The 17,234-nt window shown below is 36.1% G+C and overlaps 2 protein-coding genes across 2 annotated transcripts; both read left to right on the top strand.

Annotated features, from left to right (window-relative positions):
• The first annotated feature begins 496 nt into the window (after window positions 1-496).
• Window positions 497-2,260, top strand: LOC138904786 (uncharacterized). Its single transcript, XM_070193291.1, has 3 exons — window positions 497-734; window positions 800-1,104; window positions 1,922-2,260. Exons 1-3 carry the CDS (start codon window positions 497-499, stop codon window positions 2,258-2,260), a joined length of 882 nt encoding a protein of 293 aa, XP_070049392.1.
• A 10,886-nt stretch (window positions 2,261-13,146) lies between these two features.
• LOC104098680 (G2/mitotic-specific cyclin-2-like) lies at window positions 13,147-16,681 on the top strand. The gene is made up of 11 exons (XM_009605478.4): window positions 13,147-13,487; window positions 13,595-13,733; window positions 13,840-13,896; window positions 14,003-14,048; window positions 14,164-14,319; window positions 14,420-14,542; window positions 15,195-15,284; window positions 15,362-15,583; window positions 15,812-15,910; window positions 16,025-16,203; window positions 16,289-16,681. The coding sequence occupies exons 1-11, from the start codon at window positions 13,433-13,435 to the stop codon at window positions 16,434-16,436; spliced, it is 1,314 nt and encodes a 437-aa protein (XP_009603773.1). The 5' UTR covers window positions 13,147-13,432; the 3' UTR covers window positions 16,437-16,681.
• Window positions 16,682-17,234: the final 553 nt, after the last annotated feature.

The raw sequence follows: 17,234 nt of genomic DNA, 5'->3' as shown, positions 1-17,234 counted from the left end.
TGATCCTGCAAAGATTGACGCCATTCAGAAAATGCCCAAGCCAAAGAACTTGAGGGAGCTTCGAAGTCTACAGGGAAACTTAGCATTCATCCGGAGGTTCATCTCTAATCTAGTCGGACGATGTCAACCTTTCAATCATCTATTGAGGTAGGATATCCCTTTTCATTGGGATCAGTCATGTCAAAATGCTTTTGAAAGCATCAAAAGATACTTGATGAATCCACCTGTGTTAGGGGCACCAATGCTTGGGAAGCCATTGATACTCTACATTGCGGCATAAGAACTCTCACTTGGGGCACTACTTGCTCAAGAGAATGATGAAGGAAAGGAACAAGCCTTGTACTACCTCAGTCGAACTCTGATAGGAGTTGAGTTGAACTACACGCTTGTTGAGAAAATATGCTTAGCGTTACTTTATGCAATAAAGAAACTAAGGAATTATTTTGAAGCATACACTATCAAACTCATCTCTCGAATAGATCCTGTGAAGTTCGTGATGACTCGACCTGTTATTTCTGGACGCCTAGTAAGATGGTCCATATTTTTTAACCAATATGAGATCACATACACACCTCAAAAGGCTGTGAAAGGACAAGCACTTGCCGATTTTCTAGCTGATCACCCTCTTCCGGCAGAATGGGAGCTTTCCGATGAGTTTCCAGATGAATATGTTTTGTTCATTGAAGAATTGCCACCATGGACAATGTTCTTTGATGGATCCACACGTCGGAACGGTGCGGGGGTAGGTTTGTGTTGGTCTCTCCAGATAGACAAATCTTGCCATTCTCCTTTGTTTTAGGTGAAACATGCTCCAACAATGCTGCAAAGTACCAAGCTTTGATCATCGGTCTTGAAATGGCATTAGACATGAAGATTCTACAGTTGGAGATATACGACGACTCTAAGTTGATCATCAACCAATTTTGGGGGATTTACGATGTAAAGAAAGAAGATCTTTTGCCATACCATCAATATGCTTCTTGTTTACTCGAAAGATTCAACCAAGTGTTCTTAAACCACGTCCCAAGAGAAGAAAATCACATGGCTGATGCTTCGGTTAACTTGGCCACGATAATGGCACTTGGAGAGAATGAGTCAACAAAGGTACATGTCTTTCATCGATAGGTCATTCCTAGACTTCTTGATCTTCAAATCAACGAAAGTCATCATGCGTCCATTGGGGTGATTGAAGAAGAGGATTGGAGGAAACCATTGATAGAGTACCTTGAACATGGAAAGTTACTCGAGGATCCGCGACAAAGAACAGACATCAAACGAAGGGCACCATGATTCATCTTCTACAAGGGGACATTATTTTGCCGCTCTTTTGAAGGACTATTCTTGTGATATCTTGACAAAGAAAAAGCCCACCAAGTGATGGAGGAAGCACATTCTGGCTCATGTGAAGCACACCAATATGGTCCTAAGCTCATTTTTGCATCAAGAGGAGGGCTACTACTGGCCGACAATGGTGAAGGATTGCATGGAACATGCCAAAAGATGTCAAGTGTGTCAATTCCACGCTAACTATATCCACCAAACTCCAGAGCCTTTTCATCCAACTGTAGCTTCATGGCCTTTTGATGCATGGGGACTTGACGTTGTTGGACCGCTTCCAAAGTCATCAAAAGGACAGAAGTACATATTGGCTGCCACAAACTACTTCTCTAGATGAGTTGAAGATGTTCCACTCAAGGAAGTAAAAAAGGAAACTTTTGCCGATTTTATCAAGTCGAACATAAGTTTTAGGTACGGCATACCAAGATACATAATCACGGATAATGGAACGCCATTTGACAACAAGCTCGTGAGGAGTCTATGCGAGAAATTTGGTTTCAAGCAACATAAGTCTTTAATGTATAATGCACCCGCCAATGGCCTTGCTGAAACTTTTAACAAGACGCTTGATAACCTTTTGTAGAAAGTTGTTGCAAAGAACAAGAGAGACTGGCATGGGAAAATTGGTGAATCTTTGTGGGTATACCGAAGAACCTTCAGAACTGCTACACAAGTAACTCCTTACTCTTTGGTGTATGGCATAAAAGCAGTCCTTCCGTTGGAGCAACAAATTCCATCATTGCGGATCGCAATCCAAGAAGGACTCACGTCCGAAGAGAATGCTCAACTTCGTCTAGCAGAGTTAAAGGCATTGGATGAGAAAAGATTGGAAGCACAACAAAAATTGGAGTGCTATCAAGCTCGACTAGCTAGAGCCTTCAACAAGAAAGTGCGACCACGATCATTCCAAGTGGGAGTTTAGTCCTAGCTGTTCGATGACCCATAATCCTCAACAAACGCATAGGCGACAAGTTTACCTCAAAATGAGATGGTCCATATGTTGTGAAGGAAGCCTATTCAAGTGGCGCATACAAAATTGTTGATAAGGATGGTCTCAGAGTTGGTCCAATCAATGGCAAATTTCTAAAGCAGTACTTTCCATGAAAGTCAGCTACGCTCCTCGACGTACGAACCTAAACTGCAAGTCATGACGCTCCTTGATGCATGAGACTAAACTGTACGTTGCTACACTCCTGGTCCGCATGAGTCTAAACTGTGTACGGCCAAAAAACAAAGTCCGCTAGGTTGAAAACCTCGCGAGAGGTGGCCTAGGCAAAAAGTTAGGACATAAAAAAAATCGAAAAAAACTCATCCCTATGAACTACGTTATGACTTGATCCTCTTCACCGAGGTACATAGGCAGCTTAGTTCTAAGTTCAGTCGCATGAGTTTAAAAAAAAAAAAGGTTTGGCTTATGGGATCATCACATTAACTCTTTCAAGTATGGAGACATATATAAATACGCGAAAGAAGACAATTTGCGTTGAAGTGTAAAAGATATTTTATTGCTTCAATCTTACAAAAGTTGATACATCCAAAAATGTGGAGATGAAAGGAATTAGACATCATCCTATACAAAAGCCTAAGTAATGAAAATGATTGTAAACTAGGCTTTGTTGCTAGCGTCTTGAATGCTTTTCCGAGTTTGTATGACATCTCCACATTTAATACACCATTCACGATGTACGTCTCTCACGTTCAGTAGTTGTGATGATCTCTTGACCATGGGTCATGTTGTTAGACCTATATGCTTATGTTGTGCAAATGTTGGTTGAAGGTCCTATATGTGAGAAGTTGTCGCTCTTTAAAGAAAAAACCTTCAATCATCGTGGGAGCCGCCATTTATGAACTTCAAGACTATCAACAATTCAAGTACAACAGTTGGTGAAGGGGTGGCTTCGCATGACGATCTACTATAATAATTCTTTCTTTCTCATAGAGATTTTGCATGCTCAAAACTTCAACATATCCGCATCCTGTATGACATCTCAGTCTGATATTCGGACCTTTTGAGCTCCTTTGTGAATCTGCACAAGAAAACAAAGAGATAAGATTTGTGAAGCATGATAGTCAAAGTTACTACATGCAAGATTGTAAAGTCAATTTCAAGAAAGAAAAAAACAACATTCGCACTATAACTCAAAGAGCATAGAGATGGAAAGCGAGTTCAACCAACAACGGGATCTACTTTAAAAATCTACTGCGGTCCATCTGGAAGATGTTATTCCCCTAATATTTTTTATGTTGTAGATTTGGACGTCTATTTTCCAACAACATAAACCGTTTGCAATTTGGAGGCGCCTAGCTCAAGATACTATGTCTTTCGCCGGAACTACACGAATCTGAAAGTTACTGCAGCTAGGTGGATTTCGAGAATTTTCTGTTTCCAAATCGAAAAGAGTTGTGCTGTGAAATTCATATGTATTGCATCTCTATGAGTTTACTTTCTAATAGCACAAACGGATCACAATTTGGAGTCTCCTAACTCGAGATATGAATTTTTCGACAGGAGTGCGCAAAGCTGGATTGCAAGTGTGGCAGACATCAGGAGCAACTTCAGAATATTATTGCAGCCATTATGAGGGTAATCCTGCTATGAAATTTTCAGGTGTGACAGGTGTTAGATCTTTCTTTCCAATGACGCAAACGGATCGCGATTCGGACACTCCTAGCTCGAGATATCAATCTTTTGGCGAGACTGTACAATGCTGTAAAGTTAAAATGCTGGACACGTTTATCAGCTTCAAAAAATATTGCGGCTAATCCTCAAGGAATTTGGTGCTGAATTTTTTATATGTTCCAGCCCTCGAGTTATGATTCTTTAGGAAGAAACGGATTGTGATTTCATCGCTCCTGCCGCGAGAAATAAATATTTTTGTAGAGACGCGCTAAGTGTTTGCTCGCCAAAGTTGGAAAGGCCTACTCCAGTTGTCTTTCTTGTCAACCTGCAATGATGCAATGTGGTAAATGTTGGCTCGCCAATGATGAAATATTATCTCTCCAAGCCTCCAAGAGTAGGGATTTCATCGCCAAGGTTGAAAGGACACTTCATATGTCTCTCTCGCCAAGCCACAACAAAGAGACGAGAGGTTCGCTAGCAATGCATCTTCTTAGGGATATCAAGATCGCTGGAACTCTCGTAAAATCTTGCAAAAGAAAATATCTTGAAAGTCCTCGGTGCCAATAACACGACACTTCAACTACACTCATAAATGTCGATACAGAGGACATGAAACTTTTGATTTCACATGATTGATTGGTGTCGACGGTGCAAAGCTCAGTTTAGCAGTAAGTATCAATGTTGAAGACTAGACGCTTAATTAGACATAAGGTCTTCTTGCTATCTTCCTGTAGAGTACTGTATACTTTGGTTCCTGCTGGTTGGGTTGGTTAACGACGATAGATGCATTCCTAATTGAGACGTTTTACTTTCGAACCAATGCTTCATGGGCTAATGCCGATTTCGTTTAGTGATTCTGCCGTTTCATGAATACTTCTCCATAACCCCACGTTCTAAGAAAATAAAAGAAGAAAAAGTTTAGCATGAGTAACAAAAAGTTTGATTAAAACTAATCAGCATGGAAAGGGAAGTTAAAATTAGGGAGCCTCGTTAATCTCTGGCCTCAACCATGAGTTAGGTCATTGAGTATCTGAAACCAGCAGTTCCACCTGCCACGCATAAGCAATAAAGACAATGGCACAAAGCTTTCACTCAACAATAAGAACTGGTGTCAATGACACGACGCTTCAATGCGGATGGTGAGCATTGTGACATGTACTTCTCCGTCAAATCTCGAAAGATCGTACGCTTCATGAACCTCTTCCCTACAAAAAGGAGTGGTGACCATCCACTTCTTCTCATGATGCGGATTGGAGAACTCGCCATATATATCTTCTCCAAACCTGCAAAAAAAAGAAGGAAAAAAGAAGTATGCTTCCTGAACAATCCTCTCGATTTTAACGCTTGATTCAAAGAATTATTGCGTCTGGATCAAAGGGGCTGGAGCTTCGAGTTTTATAGATGTTGTGTATCTCCGAGTCTTCTTCACAACGGTGCAAACATCTCGTAGTTCGGATACTCCTATCTTGAGATATGCATCTTTTTAGCAAGAGCGTGCAAAGCTCAAAAAATTGAGCCAGTATGTTGGAACTTGTGTTCCAGATTCAGCAAATTATCTAGGAAAAACTAGGGATATCCTGACTGTGATTTCTACGTATTTCGTAGCTCTAGGAGTCTAATTTTCAATGCCTCAAATGGCTTGTGATTTGGACGCTCCTATCTCGAGATAGGACCTTTTTCGCCGAGAGTGCATAGAGCTGTGAGATCAAGCGGTCAGACGCGTACATCAACTTCAAAATTAATTCCAGACGATCCAGAAGGAGTTTGGCTGTGAAATTTTGATATTTTGTAGGCCTATGAATCTAGCATCAGTAAAATCAAGTGGACCACAATTTGGACACACGTACACAAGGTTATAAACTTTGTTGTGAAGGCACGCCAATCTGAAAGGTCAAACGCGGCAGCACCTGAAAGGAAAACTCAAAATATTACCTGAGATCGTACAGAAGGATTTTGCTCCAATTCTTGGATATGTTGCAGCCCTTTGTGTGTTCTTTTAGGAGATTCAATCCACTCGCATTTCGAACTCTCCTATACCAAGATGCGGATGCTTTTACACAAACACGCAAAGCTGAAAATTACTGAGAAAAAAAGAAATTAAGTCAAAGTTGTGAAAAGAAAAAAGAAGAAAGAAAGAACGTAAATGTTGAAGAATGTAAATATTTTGAGTTGATTTACGTAAATGTTGAAGAACATAAATGTTTTGAGTTGACTCAAAACAAGTCCTCCTTCTGAATTTAGAAGACCGTTGATGCCAAGTAAACACAATATCTAGTGCTGAATTTATAGAGAAAAAGTTGTTGAACTTTTTCTTATTTGGTTGCTCATAGAATTGGGTTGCTTGTTAAAAAGGGAGCTAATTCAAAAGGGAAAAGAAGAAGAAGAAGAAGAAGAAGAACAAGGTCTTGTATTTTCTTTTCCAAGAAGGTGAAGGATTCCTTGAATAAAAGAAAATTTCCTAGTTGACTTGAAATTTTTGGAAAGAAAGGAATATGAAGTTCATTAAAGGCTACTTAATGACTTTCTTAAATTGGGATCAATACCATATTGTGAGAGTACAGAAGGCAAGTTGATTATATACAAATCTCAAAGTCACGTGACAATTAATTTTTTTTAGTAGAATCTAAGACACAGATATATATATGACAACGGCCTATTGTGAAGGAGCAACTCTCAAGAGTACTTGAAAGTTCACTCACGGAAAAAATAGTTACTTTCTTCCCACGATACTTCAAACCTCGTCTTCAAGTTACGAAAGTCTACACCCCGACAAGCTTTGAAGGAGGGGGTATCTGTAGGCATATAAAATTTATTGGGTCTAATTCATACAAAATTTGGATTAAATTCAATTAGGTTAAATAATTAATTTGGGCTTTACAGGTTAAATTAGTCTATTTTATTATTTTCGAGTCCAAGGTTCATTTCATCTTAAGGCCCAAACTCATGCCATGTGTCAAGTGACATGGCATATCTAATCAAACTGCAAGCCAAAAAGATGATACCACGTGTTAAATAATGTGGCAATCCAAGTCAAAAAGCAAGAACCAACCATAGATCGCCAAGTGGCTAAAATGACATGGGCCAATCAGAATCAAGCAAGAGAGTTCATATGTAGCTGGACTGTCCATCCTCTATAACTATAAATAGAGGGGTTACATAACTCTCAAGACATTCAAAGTTGGAGAAGAACATTCCGCAATTGGTGAAGGCATCCACAAACAGAGAGATCAATCATCAAGTGCATAGTTCTTCAACAAATGAGTGATCAGCGAAGTTCTTCCCGGAGATCAACCTGTAACAACAAAGTGTTGCTCGACGTTCTTGACGATTAAATACAAGGAGGTCTGCATCGTCCTACATTCGAGAAAGACGATTCTCAAGCCCTCGAATCACGGAGAATTTTAGAGAGGAGAATCAAGGGATACATAGAATTGTACTCACAAATATTTATCAATAAAATCTCTTTTTCTTCATATTATTATTATTGAAGTTTATTTTCCGTACTACAAAAATTTGTTGCGAACTAGTAGTAACTTGCATGAAGAAAATACAGTAACAAAATATAGAAAAGGTTCAATAAATCCGCACGTGCCTATAAAAGATTACCTATTACCAATTGGACATATGGTGCGTCAGAACTCAGAACCTATTCCCCACTACTCTTCCAAAATTTTCCAAACTCTTTCAAATTTCCAATACGAAGATTCTCGGTCAAAATATTCTGGACAGTTTGGTATTAGAATTGATATAAACTGGATAGTAAGTGAGGATTACATTCAACAAAACGAAACTCTTCTCATCATTTCTTACAACAACAACAACAACAACCAAAAAAAAAAAAAAAAAAAAAATGAAAAGTAAAGTAGAGATAATAAAAATAAAATGACTCTCATATCCCATTAGCAGGATTCGGAGGAAAATAGTGAAGGTGGAAGGAAGTTTCTCCTTTCTCTCAAATAGTCATTGGATTATAACTTTAATTCCACCTTGCGAAAGAGGCCGACTTTTAAGATTGGCATTATTTATAAATATGTCGGAACATGCATGCTACGCTAATTATACGCAAACACAATCACACATATAAGAGTAGACTAAATTTCAAAATTCACTTGCAGACCAAATGGAGGCAGTGATTCCAAGAGGATAGTAAATTGATAGATAATTAGATACTCTTTTAGGTTCATTTTTAAACGTCATTTAAATATTGACGTATTCATTAAACAAATCATTTAGTAATATTAGTCATAAAAAATAATTGATTAAATTACTCTTTATCTCTCTTCAAACTGAGGAATAACGGTTGAGAGACTTTCTAAAATATTGTGTAGATCCTTTATTAGAGAAGGGTAGATTTTGAAAAGAAAAAAAAACAGTTAACATATTTTTATTTTCCTAAAGCAACATTTATTTTAAACCAAGTTTGTTTGGACATTTAAATTGATGACAGTTGAAGTTTTTGTCTTTTGTAGACTTCTAAGTACATGCTTACTCTTTATTACCCTTGTGCTTGTGCTCACAAACCATTACAAAATTAGATAGTTATGTTTTTATTTAAGAAAAGTATGAGACTTTCTTTCAGATTTGCTTTGTTATACTAACTTACTTATAATTGGAGATATTATGCTCGTAATTAGATTCAAAATGAAAGTTCTATAATGTTCCAAATTTCCTGTCGTGGCCTTATTTATTGGATGGTAAAAACATAAAGTTTGCCTCAAATACTCTTTATGCCACACAATTAATGCAAAACCTTTAGCATCTCTGTTAGGATCGGGAACCCGAGTAGTGCGAAATTTAGCCAAATAACGGTATAATGACAATAACAAAGACAATGAAAGTTGATAACAACGACAATTAAAGTAGATAAAGAAGACACAAATTTAACGTGGTTCGGTCAAAGTGACCTACGTCCACAAGTGGAGAGGAGCAATTTACTATAAGAATAAGAGTACAAAAGAGAGTACAAAATTAGAGTAAACACTCTAATTAATCCCAAATACCCTAAGAGAATAACCTCACAAGATCACTCCAAAAAAAGGGTTCACACAAGTGCTTCCCAACACTTAACTCTCATACAAAACACTCTTAATAAAAGAAGAAAGAAAGAAACAAGAAATGAAGACTCAAGTCTTGTTGGTGTGTCTACAAATGAGGAGAAACTCCTCTATTTATAGCAAGAAATCCTTAGCCTAATAATGGATATTATGTCATGGCAAATGTCATGAACCACAAATTTGTTATAATGGATATTATGTCATGGTAAATGTTATAAAAATTTGGCCATATTACAAATCTCCACCTTGGCCTAATTTTGGCTGATATAGTAAATTTGCTCCACCTTCTCCGCAAAAGCCCCAATGGGCATATGTCAAAATTTAATGCCATCAAAATCAGACAAGTTGTCTGATACCGAAACTGTAGTAGGGCCTATAACAGTGGAGTCCAATAAAGTATACAACGAACCAGATCTGTGTGCTTTCATGATCAAACGAGTACCTTGAAAAAATTTCAGAACTCCACCTTCACCAATGAATTTGCACCCAAGGGATTCTAAAGTGCCTAGAGAGATGAGATTTTTCTTCAACTCAGGAACATATCTAACATCGGTGAGAGTTCTCACCATATCATCGTGCATTCTGACCCGAATTGTACCTTTGCCAATAACGTTACAAGTAACATTGTTACCCAATTGGACAACTCCACCTGCAACTGAATCATATGTAGAAAACAAGTCCCTGCTAGGACACATATGATATGAACAACCGGAATCTAAAATCCACTCATTGTCTAATCTGAAACTAGTTTCAGTTGCTAAAAATATAGTTCCCTCAATCTCATCAGTTGCTACACTAGCTTCGGCGGTGTCAGTATTTTTGTGCTCATTTTTCTTTCTTTGTGCTTTTCTTTATTTTTCAGTTTATAACATTCAGAGATATTGTGACCTTTCTTATGACAATAACGACACTCTAAATTATTGTATCTGGAATTGGAGTCGGATTTGCCCCTAACAAACAAGCCAACTTCTGCTTGAGTTCCACTAGCTTCCCCAGTAATATCACTATCTATCTGTTCTATTGATTTTAAGATAGATTTAATATCCTTATAAGAGATATTATCCTTTGCATAAAGCATAGTATCTCTTATATGCTTAAAAGATGGGGGTAGAGAATAAAGCAGTAACACAGCTTGATACTCATCTTTAATTTCAGCATCTATATTACTCAAATCCATAAGATTCGTATGTGTGAAGATACCTCTATTCTCTCTCATCTTGACACCTTTGATTCCATTCTTATGGATTTGAGTAATATAGATGTTGAAATTAAAGATGAGGATCAAGCTGTATTACTGCTTTGTTCTCTACCCCCATCTTTTAAGCATATAAGAGATACTATGCTTTAAGCATATAAGAGATACTATGCTTTATGCAAAGGATAATATCTCTTATAAGGATATTAAATCTATCTTAAAATCAAAAGAACAGATAGATAGTGATATTACTGGGGAAGCTAGTGGAATTCAAGCGGAAGTTGGCTTGTTTGTTAGGGGCAAATCCGACTCCAATTCCAGAGATATTATCCTTTGCATAAAGCATAGTATCTCTTATATGCTTAAAAGATGGGGGTAGAGAACAAAGCAGTAACACAGCTTGATCCTCATCTTTAATTTCAGCATCTATATTACTCAAATCCATAAGAATGGAATCAAAGGTGTCAAGATGAGAGAGAATAGAGGTACCTTCACTCATACGAATTGTATAAAGCTTCTGCTTCAGGTAAAGTCTATTTTCCACCGTCCTCTTCATATATAAGGTACTGCTTTGTTCTCTACCCCCATCTTTTAAGCATATAAGAGATACTATACTTTATGCAAAGGATAACATCTCTTATAAGGATATTAAATCTATCTTAAAATCAAAAGAACAGATAGATAGTGATATTACTGGGGAAGCTAGTGGAACTCAAGCGGAAGTTGGCTTGTTTGTTAGGGGCAAATCCGACTCCAATTCCATATACAATAATTTAGAGTGTCGCTATTGTCATAAGAAAGGTCACAATATCTCTGAATGTTATAAACTGAAAAATAAAGAAAAGCACAAAGAAAGAAAAAATGAGCACAAAAATACTGACACTGCCGAAGCTAGTGTAACAACTGATGAGATTGAGGGAACTATATTTTTAGCAAATGAAACTAGTTTCAGATTAGACAATGAATGGATTTTAGATTTCGGTTGTTCATATCATATACCAATTTGTTATGGATTTGAGTAATATAGATGCTGAAATTAAAAATGATGATCAAGCTGTGTTACTGCTTTATTCTCTACCCCCATCTTTTAAGCATATAAGAGATACTATGCTTTATGCAAAGGATAATATCTCTTATAAGGATATTAAATCTATCTTAAAATCAATAGAACAGATAGATAGTGATATTACTGGGGAAGCTAGTGGAACTCAAGCGGAAGTTGGCTTGTTTGTTAGGGGCAAATCCGACTCCAATTCCAGATACAATAATTTAGAGTATCGCTATTGTCATAAGAAAGGTCACAATATCTCTGAATGTTATAAACTGAAAAATAAAGGAAGAAAGGAAGAAACAAGAAATGAAGACTCAAGTCTTGTTGGTGTGTCTACAAATGAGGAGAAACTCCTCTAGAAATCCTTAGCCTAATAATGGATATTATGTCATGGCAAATGTCATGATCCACAAATTTGTTATAATGGATATTATGTCATGGCAAATGTCATGAACCACAAATTTGTTATAATGGATATTATGTCATGGAAAATGTCATGAAAATTTGGCCATATTACAATCTCTGATCTCTCCGATTGATAAAATTAAGGGGAAAACATCTTTGTTCATCACATTTGAATTTTATGTTCTACCTACTATAAAACAAGGAATTTGAATTTCAAATTAAGAATTGGTAAGTTAGTGCCTTGACAAAAATGCTAAGTTAGTACATTTTTAATTCTGGCAATTTGTGGTATATCTACTGCATAGATATTTTAATTAATGCCTAACAATTTAAAAAGAAAAAGTCTGAATTTAGAAAAGAAATGAAACCCAAATGCAAAAATCTCTACAATTTTGATGCTTTCTTATTTATTTATTTTCTTCTATTTGTGCATACATGACTTGACCTTATTTAATAGCTATACATGATGTAACTTCTTTAAGATTTCTAAACTTTATAGTTAAGGTAGCAAATATGAGTTAACGAATACACACCAACTTTAATAACGCTAACATGAATTAAGTCGAAAAGATAATACCAATTAAAAAAAAACTCAAACGCAAATTGCTAATCAGTCCCTGTTAATCACTTTATATTCTTAAACTTTCTCTACTAAGTTCTATCAATTTTAAAGTTTTCTTTTATGTTCTTCATTCTTTTTCTCTTTTCTCATTTTGTGGATACATTGCTAGAACTTATTTGAAAGCTAAATTACATGTGTGAACCTTTAAGAATTATATTTTTCACAATTAAGGTTGCAAATATGAATATGCAATACGCAAGTCAATTTCATTATATATCAAGTACCATTCAAATTAATGCACATGTTTTTAGTAAGTGGTCCCTAATTGTACGGTAGGGTTTGACTCATATAAAAGTTAATTACTCTTGTGAGTTTATAATCATGTTCTCATCAATTTCTAAATAACATCACAAATGCATCTCGACGTATAATTAGTTACGTACGAAGAACAAATATTAACTAATCAAGATAATAAGCACACTTTTAACTAACATTATAACCTAGACATATAAAGGAAAAAGGATAGTGGTCATTTCATACACAAAATTTAGTGCATATTTGTCACATCCTAGTACTAAGTAGGAGGAACCAAAATAAGTGGAGCCCTACCCCTCAAAAAGCCCAAAAGTGGGCAAGAGCGCATCTATCTGACCTGTATACTATGGGTCTCCTAAAAGTGCAAACCCCAATTAGTTGGATTATTAAATGAAACCCTACTATAGTATTAAACTAAGTTGGAAAAATAATAATTCTACTACTATAGTAATTTGAAAGCAACGTATCCTTGTTACGCCACATGCCACATGAGAATTTAAGTGACCGTTGTATAGCTGGACTGTAAAAGTCATTTACATGCTTAATTGGATCCAACGGCCATTTTTTCACTAGCCGTTTCATTTGAATAAAAAGAGAGAGACTGTCTCAGTGTGTGTGTGTTTGTGTTTTATCAGACAAATACCCATTATTTTCTCACACCCTCATCTCTCCCCTTCCCCCTCTCCCTTTTCCTTTGATTTTCTTCTTCTTCTTCTTATACACTCTCTTCTTTATATTCAAGATTGATCTGGGTCTTTCTCTAAATGCTCTCAGGTTTCAATCTGGGAGCTTTTCCATTATAGTGTAATTAACTGAAGAAGAAAGTTTTCTTTTCTTTTTGTCTTTTTAAAAAAGACCCTTTATTTTCCATAAGTATAATCAAGAAAAAGAAATGGCCATATCTGATGAGAACAATCCTACAATGATTAAACCTACAAATGTGCAAGGTAACTATTTTGGGATAATCTAGCTCAAATTTGATTTTGTTTTGTTTTCTTTTTTGGGCGTCAAAATACTAGCTTTGATGAAAAAGTTTTCATTTTTAAAATGATAGGTGGGGCTGGAATGGGTACCAGAAAGTTTGGTGGAGTGGAAACAAGAAACAACAGAAGAGCATTGGGAGTGATTAATCAGAATTTAGTGGGTGGTGCTCATCCTTTTCCTTGTGTTGTTAACAAAAGAGGATTATCTGAGTAATTCCCCAGCTTCTATCTTTTAGATTTTCATAATCTTTGATCATCTTTTGAATTTGTTGTTTTTGTTTATCTTAGCTCATTTGGTGATTTTGTTTTTTTATAGAGCAAATGGAAGATGTGACAAGAATCTGCCTATTCCAGCTCATAGACCTATCACGAGGTTACACAATTAAAATTTTTTAACTTTTGTTCCTTTTTTTTGTTTGAATTTGAATTTGGTTTTCAGATCAAATAACTTATACGTGAATATAACCTTGAAAATGTAGGAAATTTGCAGCACAAATTGCTAGCTCTCATCAACATCGCTCCGAGGTACAAGCTTTCCTTATTATGAAATTATATTTTCTCTTTATTGATGTCTCAGATAGTTGATATTTTTTTTCATAAATAACTCTGGGACTAATAATTTCTTTGTTTTTTGGAACAGGAAAACAAGAAAGCTAAAATAGCATCAGAAGAATTCAGTATATGGGAGGATATCCCTCTCACAGATGTGGAGGAAAATGAAGCAGCTAAAGATCAACCTGTTCCTATGTCTTTGGAACTAACAGAAACAGTCCCAAATGACAACAAGAATCAAATGGTAAGAAAAATTTTGCTGTCCAAAAACTTTTATACTAGTATATATCATGCAACTATTTTAATGATATTATAGGAAATTAAACACACCATAAATGTTACAGGAAGTAGAAATGGAGGATATATTTGAGGAAAATATAATAGATATCGATGGCGATGATGCAAAGAACCCCCTTGCAGTTGTTGAATATGTACAAGATTTGTTTGCCTCCTATAGAAAAATGGAGGTGAGTTTAATTTGCTCAGTAATTACTTTACTAGTTAGCAGTTGCATAGATCCTAAACTTGTAAGGTCAACTGCTTAAACAAATGTTTATAGCTTTGCTGAGGAGAGTTTGAATTATGATACATTTTGAATGCCCACCAGTTGTTAAAAAAGATTAAAGAAAAAGTTCATAAGTTAGATCCGACATTTCACATCTTTTTCCACTGTTTATGTATATCACCTTTACTAGGATAGATTCTATACTTGCTTTTTTAAAGAGGAAATGCACCTGATTTCAAATGGTAACATCTATGTTTACTTGACATGTAAAAAATGCCAAAATTCAATTGGTTGTATCCCTTTTTAATTGTAGTTCTTGAACATACTGAAACAATATTTGGAAATGTGAAAAGGATAAAGACTTAAATGGAAGAGGAGGGCCGTTCTTCAACATAAAAAGGTCAGCTCTTTAAATACTAATTGGTAAATACAAAACTTTGGCATGCCTATGTGATCAAAAGAACGAGCATAGAACCATACTTGTGGTTCTCAAACTTGTTTTGAAGTTTCCACCTATGCAACTACAGCTAGTTCTACTAGTGACCCTTTTTTCTCGCTGGACTGAATCAGAACTCAGCTTTATGGTAGTGACTAAACTGTCCATTTGTTTTCAGGGTTGTAGCTGTGTTTCTCCGGACTATATGGCACAACAGTTTGACATCAACGAGAGAATGAGATCCATTCTAATCGACTGGCTCATTGAGGTATAGTAAAAGACTTATGTTGCGTAATAAATTTGCTCAAAGTTATGGCGTTAATACTTTATCATTCTGATCAACAGGTACATCACAAGTTCGAGCTCAGGGAAGAGACGTTGTTCCTGACTGTTAATTTGATAGATAGATTTTTGGAGAAGCAAGGTGTTGTCAGAAAGAAGCTGCAGCTTGTTGGGTTGGTTGCCATGCTATTAGCATGCAAATATGAGGAAGTTTCTGTTCCATTGGTGGAAGATTTGGTGTTTATTTCTGACAAAGCCTATTCAAGGAAGGAGATTCTTGAAATGGTATGCTTCTGGTCTCATCATAGCTGCACAGTTTGTTGTAGACCGCTTTAACATGATGGTGAGACAAGAAATTAATAAGACTAATTTGGTAACCTCAAAAATAAAGTAATTAACCTGCTAAAATTAGTTTTAAGTATAAGTAAGATTCTTTATACAATGTATTAAGTTAAATTCTTTGCTCTACCTTTAATATTCCACTAAAGAGAATTTTTTTTCCATATATTGCAGGAAAGAATGATGCTTAACACACTGCAGTTTAACATGTCAGTTCCAACTGCATATGTTTTTATGAGAAGATATCTTAAGGCTGCTCAATCTGATAGGAAGGTTAGTCAGCTCAATCTTACTTTTGGCTCTTAACAGCTTGATTGTTATTGTTATTTTTCACTTTTAGAGACATAAAATTAATTCTCTAACTTCTTACTTTCTTGGCTCAAACAGCTTGAGCTGCTGTCTTTCTTCTTGGTTGAGCTTTGTCTAGTGGAATATGCAATGCTCAAGTTTCCACCATCATTCATAGCTGCTGCAGCAATCTATACAGCTCAGACCACACTCTACGGTGTCCAGCAGTGGAGTAAGACATGCGAGTGGCATACTAGTTACTCGGAAGATCAACTTATGTGAGTGTACTTTTGAACACTCTCTTTCCCACTTACTTCTCAAGCTTGCTCTTATTTAGTTACATTTTTGTTTCTTGTTCATTAGGGAGTGCTCGAGATCGATTGTGAGCTATCACCAGAAGGCAGCAACAGGAAAACTAACAGGGGTACATAGGAAGTACAGTACATCTAAATTTGGTTATGCAGCAAAGTGTGAGCCTGCCCATTTTCTTGTGCAGACACAACAACAATAGGAAAGGGGCATGTACAGTTATTACTAACTTTATGTGCAATTGGATTCCTAAAGATTTCTCATTGGTATAACGGATCGGGGGGTAATAGGAAAAATAACTTAGCAACTGTGGTTGCCCCGGGGAGATTGATTATTTCTATTATAGAGCTCATTGTTGTTTACACTTTTCAATGTTCAAAATTTGAACATGGCTGGATTAAAGTTTCATTTACAAACAGTAATAAAAAGTCAAAAAACTTTTCATAATTTTCTTCCAATGGTTGTTGGTTGACTTTTTGAGTCGTTTACTTGCTTGCTGCTCTGTTAGTTGTTTCATCAGACATTGTTACTGTGAACGAGAATCTACTGTACCTTGAAATTTCATTGACCAACCAGGAATTTTTTTGTTTTAAGTTTGTGGGCCGTTAATATATATAAAGGTCCAATCAGTCACTTCTTCAGGTGATTTGCACAAATAAAAAAGCAAATTCAGTGCATACATTTAAACTTTGACCCTGTTAAGAAAGGCTTGAGAAAATAGCCTTCGGTCATAATTATAAAGCATGCAGGTCAGAATTTTGTGAAGCGCCAGAATTTTTCTTATAGTGATTGCCAAGATTTTGCCACTAACATAAAGATCAGCGCTAGGAAAACTCTAGCGCTTCCAAAAATTCTGATCAGCGAGTTTCGAAAATCCGGCCAGAGGCTATTTTTCCGAGACTTTTCTTAGCAGGGTCAAAATTTAAATCACTTAGCTCTTGTTTGGCCATAGATTTTGCATCATTTTCTTAAAAACAAATTGAAAGAGAAAACAAAATTA

The sequence above is a fragment of the Nicotiana tomentosiformis genome, chromosome 2 (genome assembly GCF_000390325.3).
Source record: "Nicotiana tomentosiformis chromosome 2, ASM39032v3, whole genome shotgun sequence".
Classification (NCBI taxonomy): domain Eukaryota; kingdom Viridiplantae; phylum Streptophyta; class Magnoliopsida; order Solanales; family Solanaceae; genus Nicotiana; species Nicotiana tomentosiformis.
Note: the sequence above shows the minus strand (reverse complement) of the source record. Positions and strands in the feature narration are given on the sequence as shown.